The sequence below is a fragment of the Eptatretus burgeri genome, chromosome 5 (assembly GCF_056783735.1).
Source record: "Eptatretus burgeri isolate ZD-2024b chromosome 5, Ebu_testis_v1, whole genome shotgun sequence".
Taxonomy (NCBI): domain Eukaryota; kingdom Metazoa; phylum Chordata; class Myxini; order Myxiniformes; family Myxinidae; genus Eptatretus; species Eptatretus burgeri.
The window spans coordinates 114,162,400-114,182,857 of NC_140965.1; the positions used below are offsets into that span (position 1 = coordinate 114,162,400).

Sequence of the window (20,458 nt, forward strand, 5' to 3'; positions counted from 1 at the left end):
TGAAGGGCCTTTGCCACGACTTGTGGCAAAAAAATGCCATTCTGCGTCAATACCATACTCTGATTTGTGACGACATGGGTTTATGAAGGCTTTGCAATTCTTATATTGGCCAGCACAACCGTCTGAGAAATAGTAAAGTTTCTTTACATTTTCAAAGCTAGATTTCAAGTGTTCAATGAGCATTCTTTGGAAGAGGTGGACTGAGACAACGTCGTGAGTAATGCATTCTGATATAATCGTGAACGAATCGTGGTTTAATTTACCATCGTCCGATTTGAAATAGTAAACCCAGGGGTGAATTGTCGCTTGAGAGCAGTTCCAATGGAATCCTTGAGCCGCATCCTGTACGACAAACGAATAGTTCTCTGAGAAGTCTCCAATAATGACAAATTCTCCTTCACAAATCTTTCTTATTTTTCAGAAACTGAGATTGGGCCTTGGCAATGAAGTCATGTCTCACTAATTTCACCACGCATTCACAGAATTGATTAATGAATTCTTCCAAAGGTAGGACCATGGAGCTCAGTTCAGATCTGTCGGTGGATGTCCACTGTTTAAACTGAATTTCATCAAAATCCTTTAGTTCATAAGCACTCAGTAGCTCGGTTTTGAAGTCTTCAATTGATGGACAACTTTCACAAGTTCTGAAATAAAATGCCGGTTGTGCTGGGTTACAAACTATGCGTGCTATCACATGATGATAGCTAAGAAGTTCGGCTATCTGTGGAATTTTGGAACCAAACATCATGAGTTTCACATTTTGATGTATCGTACATACACATACACTGTGTGTACCGCCTGAACCGGCCAGGACACACTCCGAGGGACGGAGTATGGTGAACTTCGCGAATCCAACTTTCAAGCCAGGGTTCTTCTTTGAATTTCTGAAATAGTTCCGTGAGATTGTTTAGTACCAGGCGCTTTTTAATTTTGTCTTTTCCATGTTCATTCCTGACCACCACACAGTCCTTTTTTCCTGGCATTATTCGGCTGACTTCATCACTTCGGTAACGGTGGATTTCACTTCGTCAGGCAATATTTTACCCTGTTTGGGATTTGGAGATGATAGCATACCATTTTCTTTCTCTAAATTTTTGGCTTGCACAGCCGTTCTTTGGGAGCAACTGAATTCACTCATCATCCCTCTGATGCTCATATTCCTAGCAAATATTGTCCAGTATAAGTGTTTGCTCTGAACGGCTCGAAACAACAAATTTTTCTTTCATGCTTTTGATCACCTCTGGCATGCAGTTTTCATCACATTTTGACGCTGTATTTTGTGTTTTCTCCGCAGTGCTTGGTCAGGCAACTAGTTCTAATTTATTTCACACAGAATCTTCCACTTTACTTCGCTTTTCAGGAACGGACCCTGGGTTCCTTTCCGCCTTTCGTTTGTCGAATGCGCTTTCGCCTATCATCGATAATGACTGGTTTAATAGGTCAACTTCTGCTTCTCGCTCAAAACCTCCTCATCCTCATCTGTCGAAATAGATTCTGCAATGCCTTCGATAGTACCTTCTGATGATAATTTTGAACTGGTCGAAGATGATTCTTCAATACGCTCTGGTGACAACTGAGAGGTTTTTTTCTGCACGAAGTACAAAGTCTGTCATCTTTTTTCACCTTTGAAGAAAATTTCATCAACATATCATTTGACACATTGCGAAGATCTTTTCATTGTTTCGTTTTATGGCAGCTGAACGGATCGCAACAGTATTTTCGGAACTCCTTTCGATCTTCAGTCGCCATGCTTACTGCAAAATATGCAAAAACTGAGATTAGCCCATTTATAACTTAATTCGATGATGGTTATACAAAAAAATGTGCACTTAAAAATCAATAGACACAATAGGCAGAATAATTTTTTGCAAATGATGATATATCAATATATATATATATATATATATGTATATATACATATATAATATATATATATATATATATATCAATATATATATATATATATATATGTATATATACATATATAATAGTCCAGAGATGATTGTCGCCTGCCAGCAGGTGACGTCATTGGAACGATGACGGCAAACGTCGCCCAATGTCGAATCAAGAATTGGTGATATGTGGACCCCGAACAATAAAACCATCATCACACTTGAACCCATTGAGATCCCATTTTAATTTATGCTGAGGTGTTGGAGTATATGAAGGGATATTCTCACACGAAAAAAAAAATCGGGTTCATCGGTTTGGCTGGGGGGCGGGGGCCCAAGGTCAAAGGGCATCTCAAACTATAACTTTTTGAATTACTGTTTCGGAGTGATTTTACTTTACGCGATTCGAAATATCTCGCTTTTACGAGCATTTTGATCCCAAGATCATCCAAGTCGGACCACTACAACCTGTGATATGGCCACTGGAAGACTGTGCGTCAACCGGCGGCGCACAAATTGGGGGGGGGCACTAAAATGGGCCCCGATGGACCCCCAGGTGTGAATATTGACACATAATGTTTTACCGTGGATACAAACACTTGCACAAAATAGAGTGAAATCTGAGACGATGTGTCAAAATATCGCTGAAAAATGTGTACACTTGACATGGAATGCCCCAAGAAAAGAAAGTAAAATTCACCTGTTAACCTGAACAGAGCAAAGAAATCTGCAGGCTCAGAGACAGCAGGAGAGTTTCTGTAAGTTAATCAAGTGACAGGTCCTTATTATCCAAAGCTCCCCTCACTGAGAGTAACTTGATTAATTTGGAAGAGATCCAGGGATGGGGAGATGACAAAGGAAAAAAAAAATATATGGTGGATATCCACGAATTATACTCTGCAGATTGATATCTGAAAGGAAAAGATATCCATAGCCCCTCTAACCTACACATGCAGACAAAGAACACTGCTGATCCCTGAAAATAGTTTGTACATTACTGTTCATTGATTTTGTCTTCCAAGACCGCAACACCACTGTGGCATTGGAATGGTTCTTGTTTAATTACCCTCACCCGTTTGTATAGAAAACAAATACTTTTTACTTGTTTGTCATGCCTGTAGCACAGAACTGTTCCTAATTATTCAATACAAAGCTTCTCCTTGCATCTCATTCGCATGAAAATTTCATAAATGGAGCAAAAGTGATGAGTTTGAGATTGCCATTTTTTTATTATTTCTTCTCTTCTTAGCAAGAAATTGCAATACTGGATTTGTACATTTGAACATGATGCACTGAGTTTCTGGCCATGATGATAAATAACTTGTCCTTCCCATAGTTGTGCCGACAAGTGCGCCTCGTGCCAGAATCCTACCTTATGCACCGTGCGGTGTTGGAGGCTGAAAGCCGGAAACAAGGAGGGCTTCGTCTGGCTCGTGCCCGTTCTCTTATCAAGATCGATGTGAACAAGACGCGCCGCCTTTATGACTTTTTACTCAAACAAGGTTTTATCAACCAGGGATGAAGGTTATTTTGTCCAAATGTGAATAACTCTCATATATTTATTATTAAACTGATCAACTAAAAGGAAGTTGTATAACAGTTTGCAGGGGTTTTTTTTAATGACTGCTAGATGTAAGTTTTCCCATTTGTGTTTGGGGGGAAAATTCGAGGAAATAGATTTTGTTTAATTACATTGTTAATTTGATAGAAGAAATAAAAGTAAAAGTGTGCAATGGAAAATTGCAATTCAAGCAAGAGTTATGATGTGCAATTTTATTATCTGTATTTTTGTTTGTATGCATAGTATGGTAGAATAGTAGTTTGTAAGGTCAAGGGAACAGCCTCACATATATAGCACTACTCAAATGAACCAGAAATTACACTTTAGTAGTGCAAACTATTTTCTGGAACACCCACTTCTCCTCCCACCCCCCCTCCCTTTGCTCCCCATACACCCATCTTGAAGTAAAATGGGTTCCATACTTTGCACAAAACAATAACTTTTTCACTTTTAAGAGGTCTGGCCAAGATTTACATGATTCCACAATGCACCTAATACTTCGAGAACGATTAACATTTATCAAAATGTAATATAACGGAAACAAGCAAGCCACAGCAAGCGCTTACCTGCCGTTCGGGGTTTTGTAATCGTAGTATCACAGGTTCGTTGGATGTCGTACACAGATATAGACGCAAGGAGTAGTGTTCATACAGAAGCGTTCGGCTGTTTATTCATTCGCAAAAAAGCTCTGTGAAAGTTCCGAAGAGCTCCCAAAGGCTCCGTGAAACTGTAAAGGAATAATGATGTTTTGTGACAGCAATACTTCAGAATGGTATTACAGTTACACAATGAATCAAATACAATAAATCAAACAAACATAGGAAACAGACCTCAAATGGCATCGAAATACATTATGCAAATGGCATCGAATGTACGTAACGTGCAATGCGTTTACATGAAAATGCGTACAAAACACATTCCAATCTTTCTTACGACATGAAGTCTTACAATCAGCTACATAGAGAGATATACTGACCACTTTAATCCTCCTTAACGAGTAGCGCTTGTATTTAGATAAAATGTAGAATGGGCCTGGTCACACCGATGGCCTTGTGGCTTGATAGGAACCTCACAGCACAGTATAACCTCCACAACACGGTTAGCTTCACCGAGCGATGCAAGCTTGCAGCAGCTGTAAGCTTCGCAGAGAACCTAAGTTTTTGACTTCCCAGAATGTATCTGCTCTGAGCTGCGCCCAGAACCTTCGCTCCAGGCTCCACCCAGAACATCCTCTCAGAACATTAATGATATTGTAAATCTTTACTAACCGACAAATGTCATGACTGACATGTAATGTCAGGTTTTTGATTTAAATCCATCCAACTTCCTGATGTTGGGAAAAAAATGGTCAATTTTGATTGGCCCAAGCTAGAAATGTTACATTACATTAGAGGTCGAATGATGTTATCCATTCAAGGGTTCTGAAGGTCATTAATAAAAGTGTTGCGAAAATGGCTTCTCAGAGTTAAAATGTTGTATAGTTTAGAAATAGTTATTCCCTTTTTTTGCTCTTTTCTTTCTTTGTATACATGGTCTAGCCTCGTAGAAGAGCTCGGACACAGAGCAGACCAGGACACAACATATCAAAGAGAAGAGTGGGAGAAAGGGGAAACACCAATAGAAGGGCGGGGGTGGGGGAGGGAGAATGTAGACAAAGACAGACAAATAAGGGATCCAGGTAATGATAAGAGTTGGGGGAGAACGCAACAGGGAGACGAGATGGATACATCAGCAAAATTTTGGGAGAGGTGGAGGTGGTTTAATGGGTGTAGAAAATATCATGGCTTTGGATGGTGGATGACCTGAGATGGTGGTGAATACAATAAGAATAAATGCCTGAGAAGAATAAATGAGTGGAGGCAAGCAGTGATTCTGGATTTAGGCAGTTTCACGAGGAGGGGGTTGCTGGTGGACTGTGTGCATCCTGCAGATACTTGGGGAGTGGGGGCGGGGGGGGCAAAGCACGGTGAGGGCATAGGGTGCAAGACTAGAAATGAGGCGGAAGAAGACAGCGAGACCACTGACCTGTCGGCGATGGCGAAGTGATAGGCCCATTGATTCAGCTTCCCCATCAGAGAGTCCAATGATCCTGAAGGTCTTGGTTTCCACGGCTTCAAGCTGAGCAAGGTGTACTCCATCATGCTGTGGAGAGCAGTGCAGGGATCATACGGGCAATTTCCAGTCTGTCACATTTTGTCACGTCACAAAAAAATCGATTTATCACATAGAAAGTCCATTTTGCCACATATATTTTTGGGTTTTAGACGCACAGATTGGACAAGCCAGGATCACTTTTTAACATTCTTTTAATTCCAAACAACTCAACATTCTCGTAATTCCACAACGTCGCTCATTCTGTAATACCGGGGTACCAGTTCATCGGAAAGCTAGGGAGGAAAGTGCTATTTCTTTTTCTTCAGGTTATTCAGTTCTTTATTGGCCCCATCGAGCATTTTTTTGCAATTCGGGATGGTAGCATTCGCAGCCGCAACTTTGGTGACTAAGTTCTCAGATTCTCACTTCACTGCATTGTCGAGCATCGTTATGCCCTCTGCCAACAGTGCTTCAGCCCTCCTTTTCTTGGCCAGAATTTGAACCTCCTGCTGAGAGTCGTTCGGAGCAGCTGCTTCCACTGATCGTTTTGTGGCCTGTCTCTTCCGTTCAATTTGCGTCATATTGTTGCGGGCCGGGGATCGGTTGCGAACACGACCGCTAGGTGGAGCAGTAGGGTCGACTCTACCGAACACCCAGAATAGAGATCGTATCGTTCGGAAAACTCCGAGGGTACAGGTCCCTTACAGGACCGTGAATCGTCAATAATTCCACCATGTGGGACAGGGTTATTTGCCAGGCTTCAAAATATCTAGAGACCCACATGGCGAGCTACCGAGTATTCACACCCTCGACGGCACTCGTATGGGGATGAGCCGTATGCATGCTCGACCCGTGCGTGACCCGAGCGGATGGTCACTGAGCTTCCGTCGGTCCCAAATGCACACCACAGCAACAACGGCCTTCTTTAAATCTCCCAACACGCACCGCGTTAAACCAATGAAGAAAACACAAAATCGAGCTGATACATTTAACACATGGGTATTTATTTACAATCGGTGGGGAAAGGAACACATAAGTAGGGTAAGAATACTGATTCTGGCTCACTTTTCCCCATGTAAATGAATGGGGGATTTTCAGCGATTCCCTTTTTTTTTTTTCCCTAAAAATAAACCCCCTTTTTATCCCGAGGTATATTTATTTGTCTCCCCTTTTAACCTGGAGGTTGAACCTCATTGAATTGAACACCTGGGGGTTGAACAGCTCACTCATTGAACCTATAAAGATTTGTTCATTCTCAAATTCCTTCAATACTTTAATTTTCTTTGCACAATAATCCCCATCTAAAATATTGACAAACAAAACATTTGAATCTTTATATTTTTTAAGATACCCCTTTTGTGCCATTACGAAATGATAAGCTTCTCTTAATGATCTCATCTGACCACCTCCTGAGCCACAGGTTATTTTTGTTAAGCCCCGCCCACTTTTCATAAGCCCCCGCCCACTCTCAAATGGAATTTTTTAAAGCCCTGCCCACTTTCCTCTAAGCCCCGCCCACTTCTCTGTGGATTTTATTAGCCCCGCCCACTTTAAGCCCCGCCCACTTTTCTGTGGATTTTTATAAGCCCCGCCCACTTTAAGCCCCGCCCACTTTTCATGAGGTATTTTTTCTAAGCCACGCCCACTTTTCCTAAGCACCACCTACTTTTGCTAAACCCCACCTACTCTTACATCATTTCCAGTTCATCTCTGACTCACAAAGAAATCACAAGAAAATTCCAGCATGTTATGGTTTTGAAAAATTTCCCAACGAAGGCTTGCCTGGGCTTGCCCAGGGAATTTCCAAAGGAAACCACACCCAACAGTCTTTCCCTAGAAAAGCCTCATGCCCAGGCTCCATTTTAAACATTTTTTTTGCTGGCAATGGTGTGCTGTGTGCTTGCCTGGAACTAAACCTTCAAGTTGATGAACTGGATTCAAACCTCTTATCTGTTGAGGTAAGATTTTTATTTTCCTATTTTCAAACTTTGATTGAAGCATACTCATTTAATAATTAAATAACTTAATTAATACATTATTATTTTCTCTCACAGGAAATTGTGTCTGAAATACAAAATGAAAATACTGCTTTTGCTACAACTTGGGGGGAAATTGTTGGCTTGGTTGAAGACCTTATGAGCAACCAAGACCCACAGAACGAGCAAGACCTTGAGTGGGATGACTTTGGGGTTCCTTGGAACTCTCTGACTTGTATGGAACTAAACCTTCCAGTTGATGAACTGGATTCAAACCTCTTATCTGTTGAGGTAAGATTTTTATTTTCCTATTTTTAGTTCCTTTTAAACATCGACTCGTTTAATAATTAAATAACTTAATTAATACATTATTATTTTCTCTCACAGGAAATTGTATCTGAAATACAAAATGAAAATACTGCTTTTGCTACAACTTGGGGGGAAATTGTTGGCTTGGTTGAAGACCTTATGAGCGACCAAGACCCACAGAACGAGTTCGTCCTTGATGATCCAACCAAAGAGTTATACCTTGGAGACCAGCAAAGTCCTGAAAAAGAGTTTTGCAACAACAGTACTCATTGTGAGTTATCAAGACAATACCCCCTGAACAAGTTATACCTTGATGAGCCAGAATACAATTTTACCTTGGAGACTCACAAATTTTGAAAAAAATCAATAAATGAGTTCTGCCTTGATGGTTTAAATAACTACCTTGGAGACTCAGGAAAAGGGTTCTGCCAAGATGGTTCTAAATATGGGGCCTACCTTGGAGACTCACAAATTTTGAAAAAAATCAGGAAATGAGTTATCCTTAAGAGACTTTGTAAGTTGGTTTTACTTTGAATACTTGAAATGTGGGTTCTGGATTGATAACTCACAATGTGATACATATCTTGGAAACTCAACGGGAATGTGGTTATACCTTGAAGACTTGGAAAGTTGGGTTTATGTTGGACACTTGAAACTTTTTTGGAGACTTTTATTTATTTATTTATTTACTATTATTATTATTTTATTTATTTATATTTTGGAGACTTTTGGAGTTGCTATCACTCTTTGGGATCTAAACCTATCGATGTAGTTCTTTGTCGGATGGTGCTTGATGGGAGCAAGATCAAGAAAGTTCTGGGAAGAAAGTGCAGGCTTACTCCCCCTTTCTACGTCATCAAACCTGAAAGCCTTAAAAGACAGAATTGGAAGAAGAGAAAAAAACAAAAAATATACATTGTTCGTTCTGGGAAGAAAGTGCAGGCTTACTCCCCCTTTCTACGTCATCAAACCTGAAAGCCTTAAAAGACAGAATTAGAAGAAGAGAAAAAAAAAAACGTAAAAAATATATATAGGTGGAAATCTCATTTTGAAAAAGACATTGTGTTGGGTGAGGATAGAGTTGGGGTTGAGATTTTGAATGTGAGGGTTGGGGTTGAGAATTTGAATGTGAGGGTTGGGACACACACACACACACACACACACACACACACACACACACACACACACACACACACACACACACACACACACACACACACACACACACACACACACACACACACACACACACACACACACACCAACAAACAAAGTTAAGCCTTGACTATTCAGTTGAGGATTCTGTGTTTGGGGTTCACAGATCTAAGAACGTCCCCCTTGACACACATTATATACTGTAATACACCTCGGACTTGTCCCTCAAGTGTCCACAAAGGTGTATAGTAGGAGGGAGTGAAGGGACAACCCATTGCTCCCATGGGTATTATCTGCTTAGTTTTGTCTTGTAATTCCTGTGAATAAAATGAACCTAAAATCTCTTCCCCTTCCAAATCATATATCTTATAAGTCCAAGGAACCGTATCTATTACATCAACAATTTTAAAAAGTTCTTTCGTCCATCGTTTAGTAAAACCCTTTTCAAAATGAGATTTCCACCTATATATTCTTACGATATCACCAACTTTGAACTTAGGTTTTCTGACATTAATCTCTTTTTCATATTTTAATTTTGTAAATGTTTCTGATGGTTTCATATTTGTTGACGTGTGAATCGTGTCATTATACTTATCCACAATATCCTGAATAAAAGATGACCATTGTTGTGAACCGAGTTGTGTGAATTTTTTTTTATATAGTCTCTCTTTTAAGGTACGATTAAAACGTTCAACAACAACTGCCTTCCCTTCATTAAAGGTACTGTATAATGTAATACTGTTATTTTTTAGAAAATTCATAAATGTCTTGTTATAAAACTCTCTACCCTCCTCAGTCCACAATTTTTTAGGTTTTCTCTTACTTTTATTAAATATCTGTTGAAAAGCTAACATAAGAGTATTACCTGTTTTGTTTTTTAAAGGGACAACCCACGCATATCTACTCCTCAAATCAATAACGGTTAAAGCATACTTGTACCCCTTATCATTATTGAGTTCAATCAAATCAGCAGACCAGATATAATCAACTTCCTTGGAATAAACTTTCCTTCTCTGAAACTTTGTGAATATTGGTTTATGTAATTCATCAGCTAATTGCTCTTCAGTCTTAATGGCATCATTAGAGCCTATAAGTTTTTTGAATTTCCAAGTCCAAGTTTCAATTTAGCACTGATCATCTTCTTCACAATGAACCGATCAACTTTTTCTCTCAAGGTTGGATTTTGTATCAGAGACAAATTATACAACATTTCTCTATCGGCTTCATGCTTTTCTTCCAACGTTGTGGTATTCCCATAATCAATATCGTGTCTCATGCACACTTCATCAACTCTATTGATGGGCTCACTCCAGAATTTAGGAGTCTGCCTCATCTAATCTTTTATCCAAGTTTGTGCCTGGACCACAGAAAGAATACCCTGGTAGATGTAATTCCCCTGGTATTCCAGTAGTTGTAAATTTACTTCCTGATAAAAACTTTTGTATATCTCCTCCGAGTTTGTGTTTGGAGATAAATTGATTTTTTTTTGAACCACACACCGAACATATACCTTTTTGTATAACCCTGTTATTTTTACTTTTAATATATGAAATATTTTTAGTATTAGTTTTCTTTTTACATTTGAGACAATAACTCATTTATTTATGACAAAAATTCCTTCAGAGTGCAAAAACCTTTTTAGTTTCCAACATGCACATTTGAATCTTAATTTTTAAAACATAAAGAATCCTTAGAAATGCCTTCACTCTCTCCTCCATTTATTTAAGAAAAAAAAATGAAAAACTTGAATTAAAATACATATCTTGTCGATGTCAATAGTCTTGTCGAAAGTATTGCAAATAGACTTGTCAATTCTTTGTTTTCCTCCTCGGTGGGTTGAGTTATTTTCTGCAATACCCTTAATCTTTTTTTAATCTCACTGGTTTCCATATTTTGATATTTATTCATTCTCTCTCTTTCCTCCCTCTCCTCCCTCTCTCTCTTCTCCCTCTCTTTCCTCTTTCCTCCCTCTCTCTCTTCTCTCTCTTCTCCCTTTCATCCCTCTCTCTCTTCTCTCTTTCCTCCCTCCCTCTCCTCCTTCTCTCTCTTCTCCTTTTCCTCCTTCTCTTTCTTCTCCCTCTCCTCCTTCTCCTTTTCCTCCTCTTCCCTCTCTTCTTCAACTCCTTCCTCATCCCTTACTATCCTTGAATCGCTTACACCCCATAGAATATTATACATATATTCATCAGGATTTCTTGTTATTCCTGTATCCAAAATAATTTTTTTTACAACAGGAAACCAATAAAATTTCTTTTGAATTTCTAAAAGAGCCTTACCTTTTCTTAACTTTATAATTTTTTCATTATTTAACATTTTCATTAAATCTAAAGTTGTCGGTTTATCAACATCAGCATAATGCCAATCTTTTATTGAAAATACCTCATTCTTATGTTGTAGAACATATTTATTAAAATACCGAATACCCTTTTCTTGAAGGTATGCTTGAACACAGAAATGATAATTTTCTTGAAGCCTTCTTGCTGTCATTTATGGATTAGAAATAAATGTTAGAATAATATTATGGCACGAAACACCTCCCCATCTTCCCATAGTTAAATCATTTTGTATTTCCTTACTTATTATATATAATCCTGTTTTTTCTGTTTTCATGAGATAAACAAGGGCAAAACCATTATTATATTGACCCTTATTAAATTCTTTTATTTGTTGTTTACTAATCGTGGCCCCACAAAACTCATTCTCGATACCAAGTGGATAATATTCTTCCTTACGAGACTGATTTAATTGTTCCAGGTCTTCGAGGTTAATTTTAAATGACCAATTATACCCTAAATCATTCATATCATACCCCCATTGTTCTATTCTCATACAAACGATACGCCCTTCTTTGTAAAAAATTATTTTAATTCGAACTGTGAATTCTGTATGACCTGGAGATAATATCAACACTTCTGTATCTTTGGAATACACGGCCGTTTTACTTAAGTGTGTATATATATATATATATATATATATATATATATATATATATATATATATATATATATATATATATATATATTATATATTGTGATAAATCGCTTAATCTCACCAAGTCATTCGCGTCAGTCGGGCTTGGATAATTTTTTAATTTATAAGCATTTTTCATGTTAATATTTTTGGTTATATTATATTTATGTCGTTCAGCCTGTGCCTTTGTGTAATAATTTGATAAATCAATATCCAGTTCTTGAGATACACCAAAGATAGAACCATCTTTACCAACATAAGTCATTTATATTAGATTAAAAATAATATCATAAAATTTTTTATTTTTGTTGAGTTGAAATAACACATATAGACATAATTGACCACAACACTTGGAATTTAATTCTTGGACTTGAAATGTTTGATAAACACCATTCTGTAAGAATTTTATGACTTCAACAGGTGGTGGAAGACCAAAACTATCAAAATAATATTTGTCTTGACTATTAAAAATACAAACCCAATGAGAACCGTTCCCATTATTATCTTCTAAGTTCATAATAATATTCTTTGTATGTTTCGGCACATTTGTTAATTCATCTCTCATACAAATAACCACATTATGAATTTTTAATTTCTTACAATATTTAACAAGTTGTAAATTTGATGTTGTATTCTTTCCAAATTCTTTCAACCACTCATCAATGCTCATTTATTTATTAGAAAGATATAATCCATTACCTCTTTTCGTTAATTTTACACCTGCTTGTGCTGTAGAAGAAAGCATATCTCCAACTAACAATCTCGCTTTATCAGGCAGACCTTCAAGTTTTTCAGCAAAATCTACAATTACACCACTTCCACTAATTTGTTTCTCCAACTCTTTGTTATGTCTTTCCAATTCTTTTTGAGCCTGGAGTTGAGCCTTCCTTTCGTTGGCAGTTTTCACCGCTGTTGAAATACCACCCGTCAATGCTCCAACCGCACTTAAACCAGCAAATAAAGGAATTAGAAATGGGAGAAATCCTCCACTCGTCTCTCTTGTTGAATATTTTTTCAACATTGGTTTTGTCATTTTAATTTTAAGTGAGCCAGTGTCATTCAAGATTTTAACCTGTTCTCTTGTGAGCAAAACATAAATTCTTACTGCTCCTTTTCTCTGAATTGTATTAACGTTAATCGTACAAGGCTTTTGATTTTGAACACAAGATGATAGTTTATGAAGATTGATTTGATTAACATATACCCCAGTTGGTACTTTGCCACTCATTTATTTAACAAAAAATTATGTGAGACTAATCATCACACCATTATCTGTATTAATCTGTAATTCTGTTTCTTCCAAAAGCAAACAATATGCATCAACTTCTTCACTCTCTCCTCTTTCAATGTATAGGGAAGTATCCACTCGATTAGACTTTATAGTTTCCTTTTGAGCGCTCAGATCAAACGCATAGATTGTATACAAACTTTTAAATGCTGTCATATCCAAAATAGGTTCTTTATTTCCATTACTTTCACACACCTTTTGGTAAGACTTGTATGCTTCAGCAAAATCATTTTTTCCCAATTAATTTCCAATCTATCTCGTGGATAAAATGTTCCATCTAGAGAAACGCGAAGTTGTTTCACCTTAGCATTATTCTTATCAGTCGCAGTATCACCATCTGGCTTTTTTAAAATGATCCACAGATATCGTGGCTTTCCTTCCAGAACACCCAAATTCCACGTGTAAGTGGTTTGGTTGAGTTTAACGTGTTGACATCTTCTTTTGAGGTATGATACACTGAGTGGTTTCTTTGAGTTAAGTCTTCGATTCAACATCTCTTCTGTTTTAAGATTAGGAGTATATTCACTGATGTACCAACTCATTTCCTCAATTACAAATTTATTCTGATCACCAAAAGCATTACCAACACCAAAAAGCAATCGATTTTCATTATCATTCCTTTGTAGTTGAAATCTAATTTTAAGACCATACAGAACTTTATCATGATCACAAAATCCAAATATACCTTTCAGAGGAACTGCCACAGTAAAACTATTTTCTGCTTTTGTATCATCATTATACATTCCTTTCCTTTGAGTATATCCAGGGTCTGTGTTTGTTCCCGTTGACATATCAGGAATAAAACCTTCGACAGACCCCTTTCCCATTCTATCACTGAATGTATAGAGTGTAAATTTCATCATTTCAGAGACAGCAGAGACATAATCAACCGCTTCAACTTCTTGTGTTCCAATATACAAACGCACACTATCAAACATTTTCCAGAAGAAATCATTTACAAGTGTAGCGTTTGTGTTATTCCCAGCCTTAGTGAATTTAAATTTACACAACAAGAAACTTTCGGAGAGATTCAAATAGGTTTGTTGATTATTTATTTCAAAACTTTTTGTACCATTCGTATTCCAGTCTGTTCCAGTTATTGCATTTACCTTGAAGTAATCTTCTTTTTAGTGGAGTTTGAGATAATAATAGTATCATCCAAATCATAGATACTATCAATTGCTTCCATACTTGTATTTATTTAGGAAAAAGATGTTAAAACTTTTGAAACCCTGATCCAAGTATTTGAATTATTTTCTGTCGTTCTTGGGGGGACAACTGAGTTTTGCTTTTCTTAATTTCTTTTATTGCTTGTAATTTATGAGATTCCTTCTGAGCATCTTTTATACTCTTTACAGCACCTGCTACATTTCCCACAGCAAAAGCAGTTGAACCAATTAGATCTTTATGTTTAAGAATAGTTGAACCAATACCCATGAGAGTATCAATTATCCCATCTCCTCTAAATTGATGTCCAACACCCCTTTGTCTCTTAGGTTTATAGTATCCTCTACCAAGATACATACCTTCACCCTTGTAGTATGGGGAAAGGAACATCCCATCCCCTGTAATTATTTTATATTTTCCCAACTCGTGTTTCCTCACAATAACCATCGTATTTATTTATTGGAAAACTTCACGTGGGTGAATTCTGATGGATATAACTTCTCCATTAAAAGAAATCACACGATTATCTTGGTCGGTTATCCTAAAATTTACTCTGTGTATGGTTTTTCCTGACACAGGAAGATAAACCAAATTTTTGGGTTCCATATTGAATTTATAACCAATTGGGGTTGAGTATGCGCTGAATGAAAATATTGTATTTGTTTTTTTTCCATCATTATAAGCACCATCAATCAAATCACAGTGAATTAACACTGAATTTATTTCTGAGGATATTTGAATGACATTATCACTGTAAAACGTCCCATGAGTTTCAATCTTTTTTGAGGAGAAACCCAATAACTCTCTAAATGAATTATCAATTGTGAAATCAACCTTGTAGTTATTTTTAACTTTAATCGTTGATTTTGAAGTATGTTTTTGAATGTTTATAACAATATTTTTTGGTTCATCACCCTGTTCTTTCATAAGATGAGCAATTTCGGAAGATATTTGAGAAATCTCATATGCTCCGGGTGAGACCGTTATCGTTTTGTATCCACTTCCCGGATTATAACTAAACTTGTCATTTTTCTCGGTTATATTAAATAAGGTATTATAAGTTTCCATGGACAATAAAGATGCCTCATATTCTTTTGTTGTGTCAAGTTGTACTGGGTATGGGAATGAAGATGTGTGGTCGCTTGTTGTGAAATTGAAACTAAGGATTGTGCTTCTCATCTTATTTAATGAGATAAAATGTCTTTATTTTGATATTTATTAATTATTTTCATGTTCATCAACTGGTCTAAAATGGCTGATGCTTCATTTAAACAATTGTTATTTCCAGCCTTCTTACTGCCTAACAACAATAACAGTCTATTAACTAATTGCGATGGGTCATTTGGAAGAAAACTAACACCTGAACCAAGGATACTTAAAGCCTGAATAATGTGTTTCTCCTTCTCATTCTTCCTACTTTTACCAGAAAGAATAACCTTATAATTTAGAGTGTTCAGCAGATCAATATATACTCTATCATCATTATTTTCCATATCCAATGGTTTATCAATATACTTTGATTCATCCCTCAAAGTTGAACCTTGTCTTCCATCTTTTGTGAGAAGAAACATTAATCTCGGAGTTAGTTTAACAGGGGGTTGAGCAGAACCCAAGAACCTTAATTCATCATTAAATATCAATACCTTTTCTTGAACAAGATGAAATATTGCTGGTTGTTCTGTTGGAATGAGTCCTGCTTTGGTTTTTGAATCCGCTGAATATTCATTGTTTTGAACAGCATTCACAATATAATCAGGGGGTTGATTAATCTCTTCCAGTTGTTGAAATAAACCTTCATCATCATATTCTAATTCTCCTAAATGCTCTAATTCTTCCTCCGTCATTTGACTGAAATCTTTTAACATTTGGAGCTTTCTGGGAGTATATTCTACTGTGGGAACTGTGGAAACATCTTTCATTTTTTCTTGGGAAGTTTTTAAAAGTGGTTTAAAAAATTTCTCTTGTTTTCTTTCAAATGCTTCTTCGCCCGTTAGTTTCTGTCTGCGTTTCTTCTTTATGTCTTCCTGCTGTTTTACAACTTTTGAAACCAACTCTTGATGTTCCTTAAATCTTCTTGCTCTTTCTATTGCATCCATTTATTTATTGTAAAATATAATTTAATGAATTGTAAAGATCAACAGGGAAATTTTCCTTTTCTTCATCATTCAAGTAGATGTGTTCAAATAAATCCTTTTCTTTATTAACATTAATGCGAGTTGTAATTTCTTCTTCACTAATACTTGCATCTCTGCTTTTCATACGTTTGCATTGAGTTTCTTCATCAACATCAAAACCGAATGATAAAATCTTCACTCCGCTCAGATGTTTAATAATTTGTCTCGTTCCTTCTGGATTAGTTTCTAATATCCCAACACCACCAGATTTTAGTTTCCTTAACTCACTCTTACAATGTGAATATTTTGTTGTACCAAGAGAAACCTCCTCAAATATTTGTCCTTCATTCCTCAATCGCATATGTTCCTCCACTGAAATATAGTGATAATCTTCACCTTTTACTTCTCCAGGTCTTCTTGCTCTGGTTGTTGTTGATACAATGCGTATCACGGGGTGTTTTTAAAGTAAATTTACAATATTCTCATTTGTACTACACAAGAACCTTGATTTATGAAAGTTTTTTCCAGAAGCAGATTTACCCACAAGATTTATAATAATAGTTGTAATTTATATATGTAATTGTTTATAAAACAAAAAATATATCCCTTAATATCTCATCTTGTTTCACAACAATATATTTATATTTTTCAGTCGTGTGCTTCATGTAATCCTCAAATTTCTTTTTACTACATAATGTAGAACAATTATCTCTCCAAAAATTATTGATATCTATTGAATTTAACTTGAATAAAATAAAAGTATTAGCATTGTTTCTGATGGAACGACGAGGAAGTTGAAAGTATGATTGACTAAGATAAATACAATTACAAGAAGAATGTCTCCCTCTTGTGTAGTAGCTGTCCATTACCGTTTGGTTTCTCTCATTAACACAATCATCAAAGATAACGAGGTTCTTTTTTGATTTATCCAAATCTTGGGGAGACGGTATATCATCCGTATTATCACTAAGAATACAAGTTATAGGATTTGATTTCTTTTTACATCTCTGTGTATCACAAAATAGTTGAATTATATCTTCAATGTTATAATCATTTAGGTTTTTTGACGTTTAAATAAACCGATTATATCTTCTTTTTGAAGACCAGCATTAAAACCTTGTGAGAGTAGTTGATACTCTGGTTGAAAACTCGACTTTGTGAAAATTATTAAATTATCATAATCTAAAAAGTTGGGAGTGAGGAGCATTTTTAAAAGTAAGCAGGTTTTTCCACATCCACTTGAACCAACTATGAGACATCTTAATGAATTTGGGAGATTTTTATGGTTGTTAAATTTTATCTTATTTTCCCAAATGGGTAAAAAATCATTCATTTATATATTTGGAAAACAGGTTATTTAATTTATTATTGGCTTTTTTAGAAACTCTATATTTTATCCGAAGTTCAGGTTTAATTTCAAGATAATCCATTATTTTATTTATACAATATCTTGTGTTGATATTTCCCTGAAAATTACATCCATGAATAATATATAACAACAATCCTTTGAACATTTCTCTTATACGTTCAGTTTCTTCCCTTGTAAGGAAAGGTGTGTTATCACCCTCATACTTTCCATTCATTTCTCTAATCAATCTTGTAAAGTAATTCATTTTTGGTGTAAATCTAAAAGAATTATTTTCCTTTTTATATTTTTTATTATCATTAATTAGAAGATAATCACAGAATATACATTGTTTATAGGCTTTTGACTCTGTGTTTAATCCCCGTCTTTCACACGCAGGACAATTCTGAAATTTTTCATATGGAGAATCAGGAAAGTCGAGCATATTTATAAAGTAAAACTTTACTTAAACTGAAATTCATCTATACTTTCAGTTGTATATTACCATCGATATCGATATACTTTTTTTCATTATCAGATTCAACGACAACATTTTTTATATTAAAGGTAATTTTAAAATGATCGTTAATTACTATTGAACGAAATGTCATTTCACCTGATATGTTAACATCCTTTATTTCATCAGGATTTACATCTTTAGGGTTGTTGAAAAAAATACAAATTTCTCCTTGCATATTACAGATGGTCTTATCTTTTCTTTCTAAAGCTTCATCCATAAGGTTTTTGTTTTTTGATACTTTTTCTTGTTTCATTGCTTTTTCTAGTTTTGAATATATTACTAGAAGGAGAGGAGAAACTTTTGTTAGAGATACTTTAATTGATGTTCTACCAGGTATACTAAAAGCCCTTCCACTGAAGGAAAGTGAAGAACTCATATTATTTACCATAATTGTTTTTATCCAATAGTTGTTATATTTATCTTTGTTCAATTTTACATCCTTGACATATTTCTCAGTATCTTTAACAAATGAAGAGATTGATTGAAACTTGTCTTTTGTGTCTTGAAACATTGTATTTATTAAGTGAAAAAGTTAGAGGATAAAATGGTTTTAAGCACAGATTCACCTGTAAAATAAACGAAATTTTCATCAAGAAAATTTTAGTTTAAGCAAAGATTTATTATATAAATATGGTGAATACAACATACTGCGATGTTTGTAATCACGAATATAAACATTATAGAAAACACCTCCGAACCAACAAACACACATTTAATCTGTTTCATAAAATATCTCCTCTTGAGTTGGAAAGAAAACATTGTGATATCTGCTCAAAGGATGTTTTGAAGAGTAGTTATAATAGACATCTTCAATCACAAAAACACAAGAAAAATGAGTTTAAAGTAAAGGGAGACTATTATATTGAAAACATTGATGGGGCATTTAAAGGGCATATAAAAATAAGGATTTTTCAATTTGGAGAACCCGGTCCATCATCAATAGCTGAATCAATTGAAATAGTGAAACCCGATGTTGAAAAATTTATTAAAAAGACATTAAAAGAAATGAAAACTTTAAAGTTTTATATGGGAGTGAAAATGAATATGAAAAGACAAGATGAAGAACATACTCCTTATATGAGAACAGATCTTCATTTTATAACATCATTTCAAGATTTTTTGAATAGTGGGGTTTATGAAGAACTATCAAGACAAGAGGAGGATGTTGATAATACAGTGGTAGGAAGTGGATTCAATATTAAAAAAATCATCTTTTTAGATATACACATTCTAAAATCAAACCCTCTTAAAGCTTCTTCTTATATTGAATTACCAAAAGAAATAAAACTAAAGAAGGCAGTTGTTAATATTAAGAACAATTATAATAAATGTTTTCTCTGGTCTGTTCTTGCTCAATTTCATCCACCAAAATGTAATTCAGAAAGAGTAAAACAATACATGAAATATGAGAATACCTTGGACATTAAAGATTTTAAATTCCCAATGCCACTAACAGATATTCCTAAATTTGAGAAAAAGAATAATCTTTCTATTAATGTATATGGATTAACGGATACAAACAAAGTTCAAATATTAAAAATTTCAAACAACTATAAAAATGAAGAAACACACATCGATCTTTTCTATTTTAGTGTTGGAAAGAATTCACATTATACATACATCAATAATTTATCAAGATTAATCTCTTCTCAGGTATTCAGAACAGCAAACAAAATATATCCTTGTAAGCGATGTCTTAATTCATTTCATACAAAAGAACGATTAGAACAACATTCAAAATATTGTAGTAATCATAAATCAGCTGTAATTACAATGCCTGAACCTGGTGAAAAGATTTCTTTTGAAGATTATAATAAATCTATCATGCACCCATTTGTGATATATGCTGATTTTGAATGTATCCTTAAAAAGATAAATACTACTTCTAATCCAAAAGAATCATCTACAAATAAATATCAAAAACATATTCCTTGTGGTTTCTGTTATTATAATCAAATCATCTGTTGGAGAAAAGTATAATAAACTTGAACATTATAGTGGAAAAAATGCTTCACAAGAGTTTGTAAAACGATTAGAAAAGGATTGCATAAGACTAACTAAATTAAT

At 35.3% G+C, this 20,458-nt stretch overlaps 2 protein-coding genes across 6 annotated transcripts in view; one reads left to right on the forward strand and one right to left on the reverse strand.

The window, feature by feature from the left end:
- Positions 1-9,089, forward strand: part of TADA2A (transcriptional adaptor 2A) — a 164,347-nt gene extending 155,258 nt beyond the window's left edge. The window contains exons 15-16 of one of the 2 annotated variants that reach the window (XR_015058727.1): positions 3,229-7,814; positions 7,911-9,089. Coding sequence is in view for 1 of the 2 variants with exons in the window: in XM_085883406.1 (XP_085739532.1) it covers positions 3,229-3,414 (186 nt within the window). In the remaining variant the exon portion in view is untranslated. Of the gene's footprint in view, positions 1-3,228 lie in introns of both variants that reach the window. The other variant, XM_085883406.1, reaches the window with a different exon arrangement.
- Positions 1-20,458, reverse strand: part of LOC147027200 (uncharacterized) — a 101,592-nt gene that overhangs the window by 36,228 nt on the left and 44,906 nt on the right. For all 4 annotated transcript variants that reach the window (XR_015058730.1, XR_015058729.1, XR_015058728.1 and 1 more), the window contains 2 exons: positions 5,479-5,595; positions 4,020-4,180 (listed from right to left, as the gene is read on the reverse strand). Coding sequence is in view for 1 of the 4 variants with exons in the window: in XM_085883412.1 (XP_085739538.1) it covers positions 4,099-4,180; positions 5,479-5,595 (199 nt within the window). In the remaining 3 variants the exon portion in view is untranslated. The remainder of the gene's footprint in view (positions 1-4,019; positions 4,181-5,478; positions 5,596-20,458) is intronic.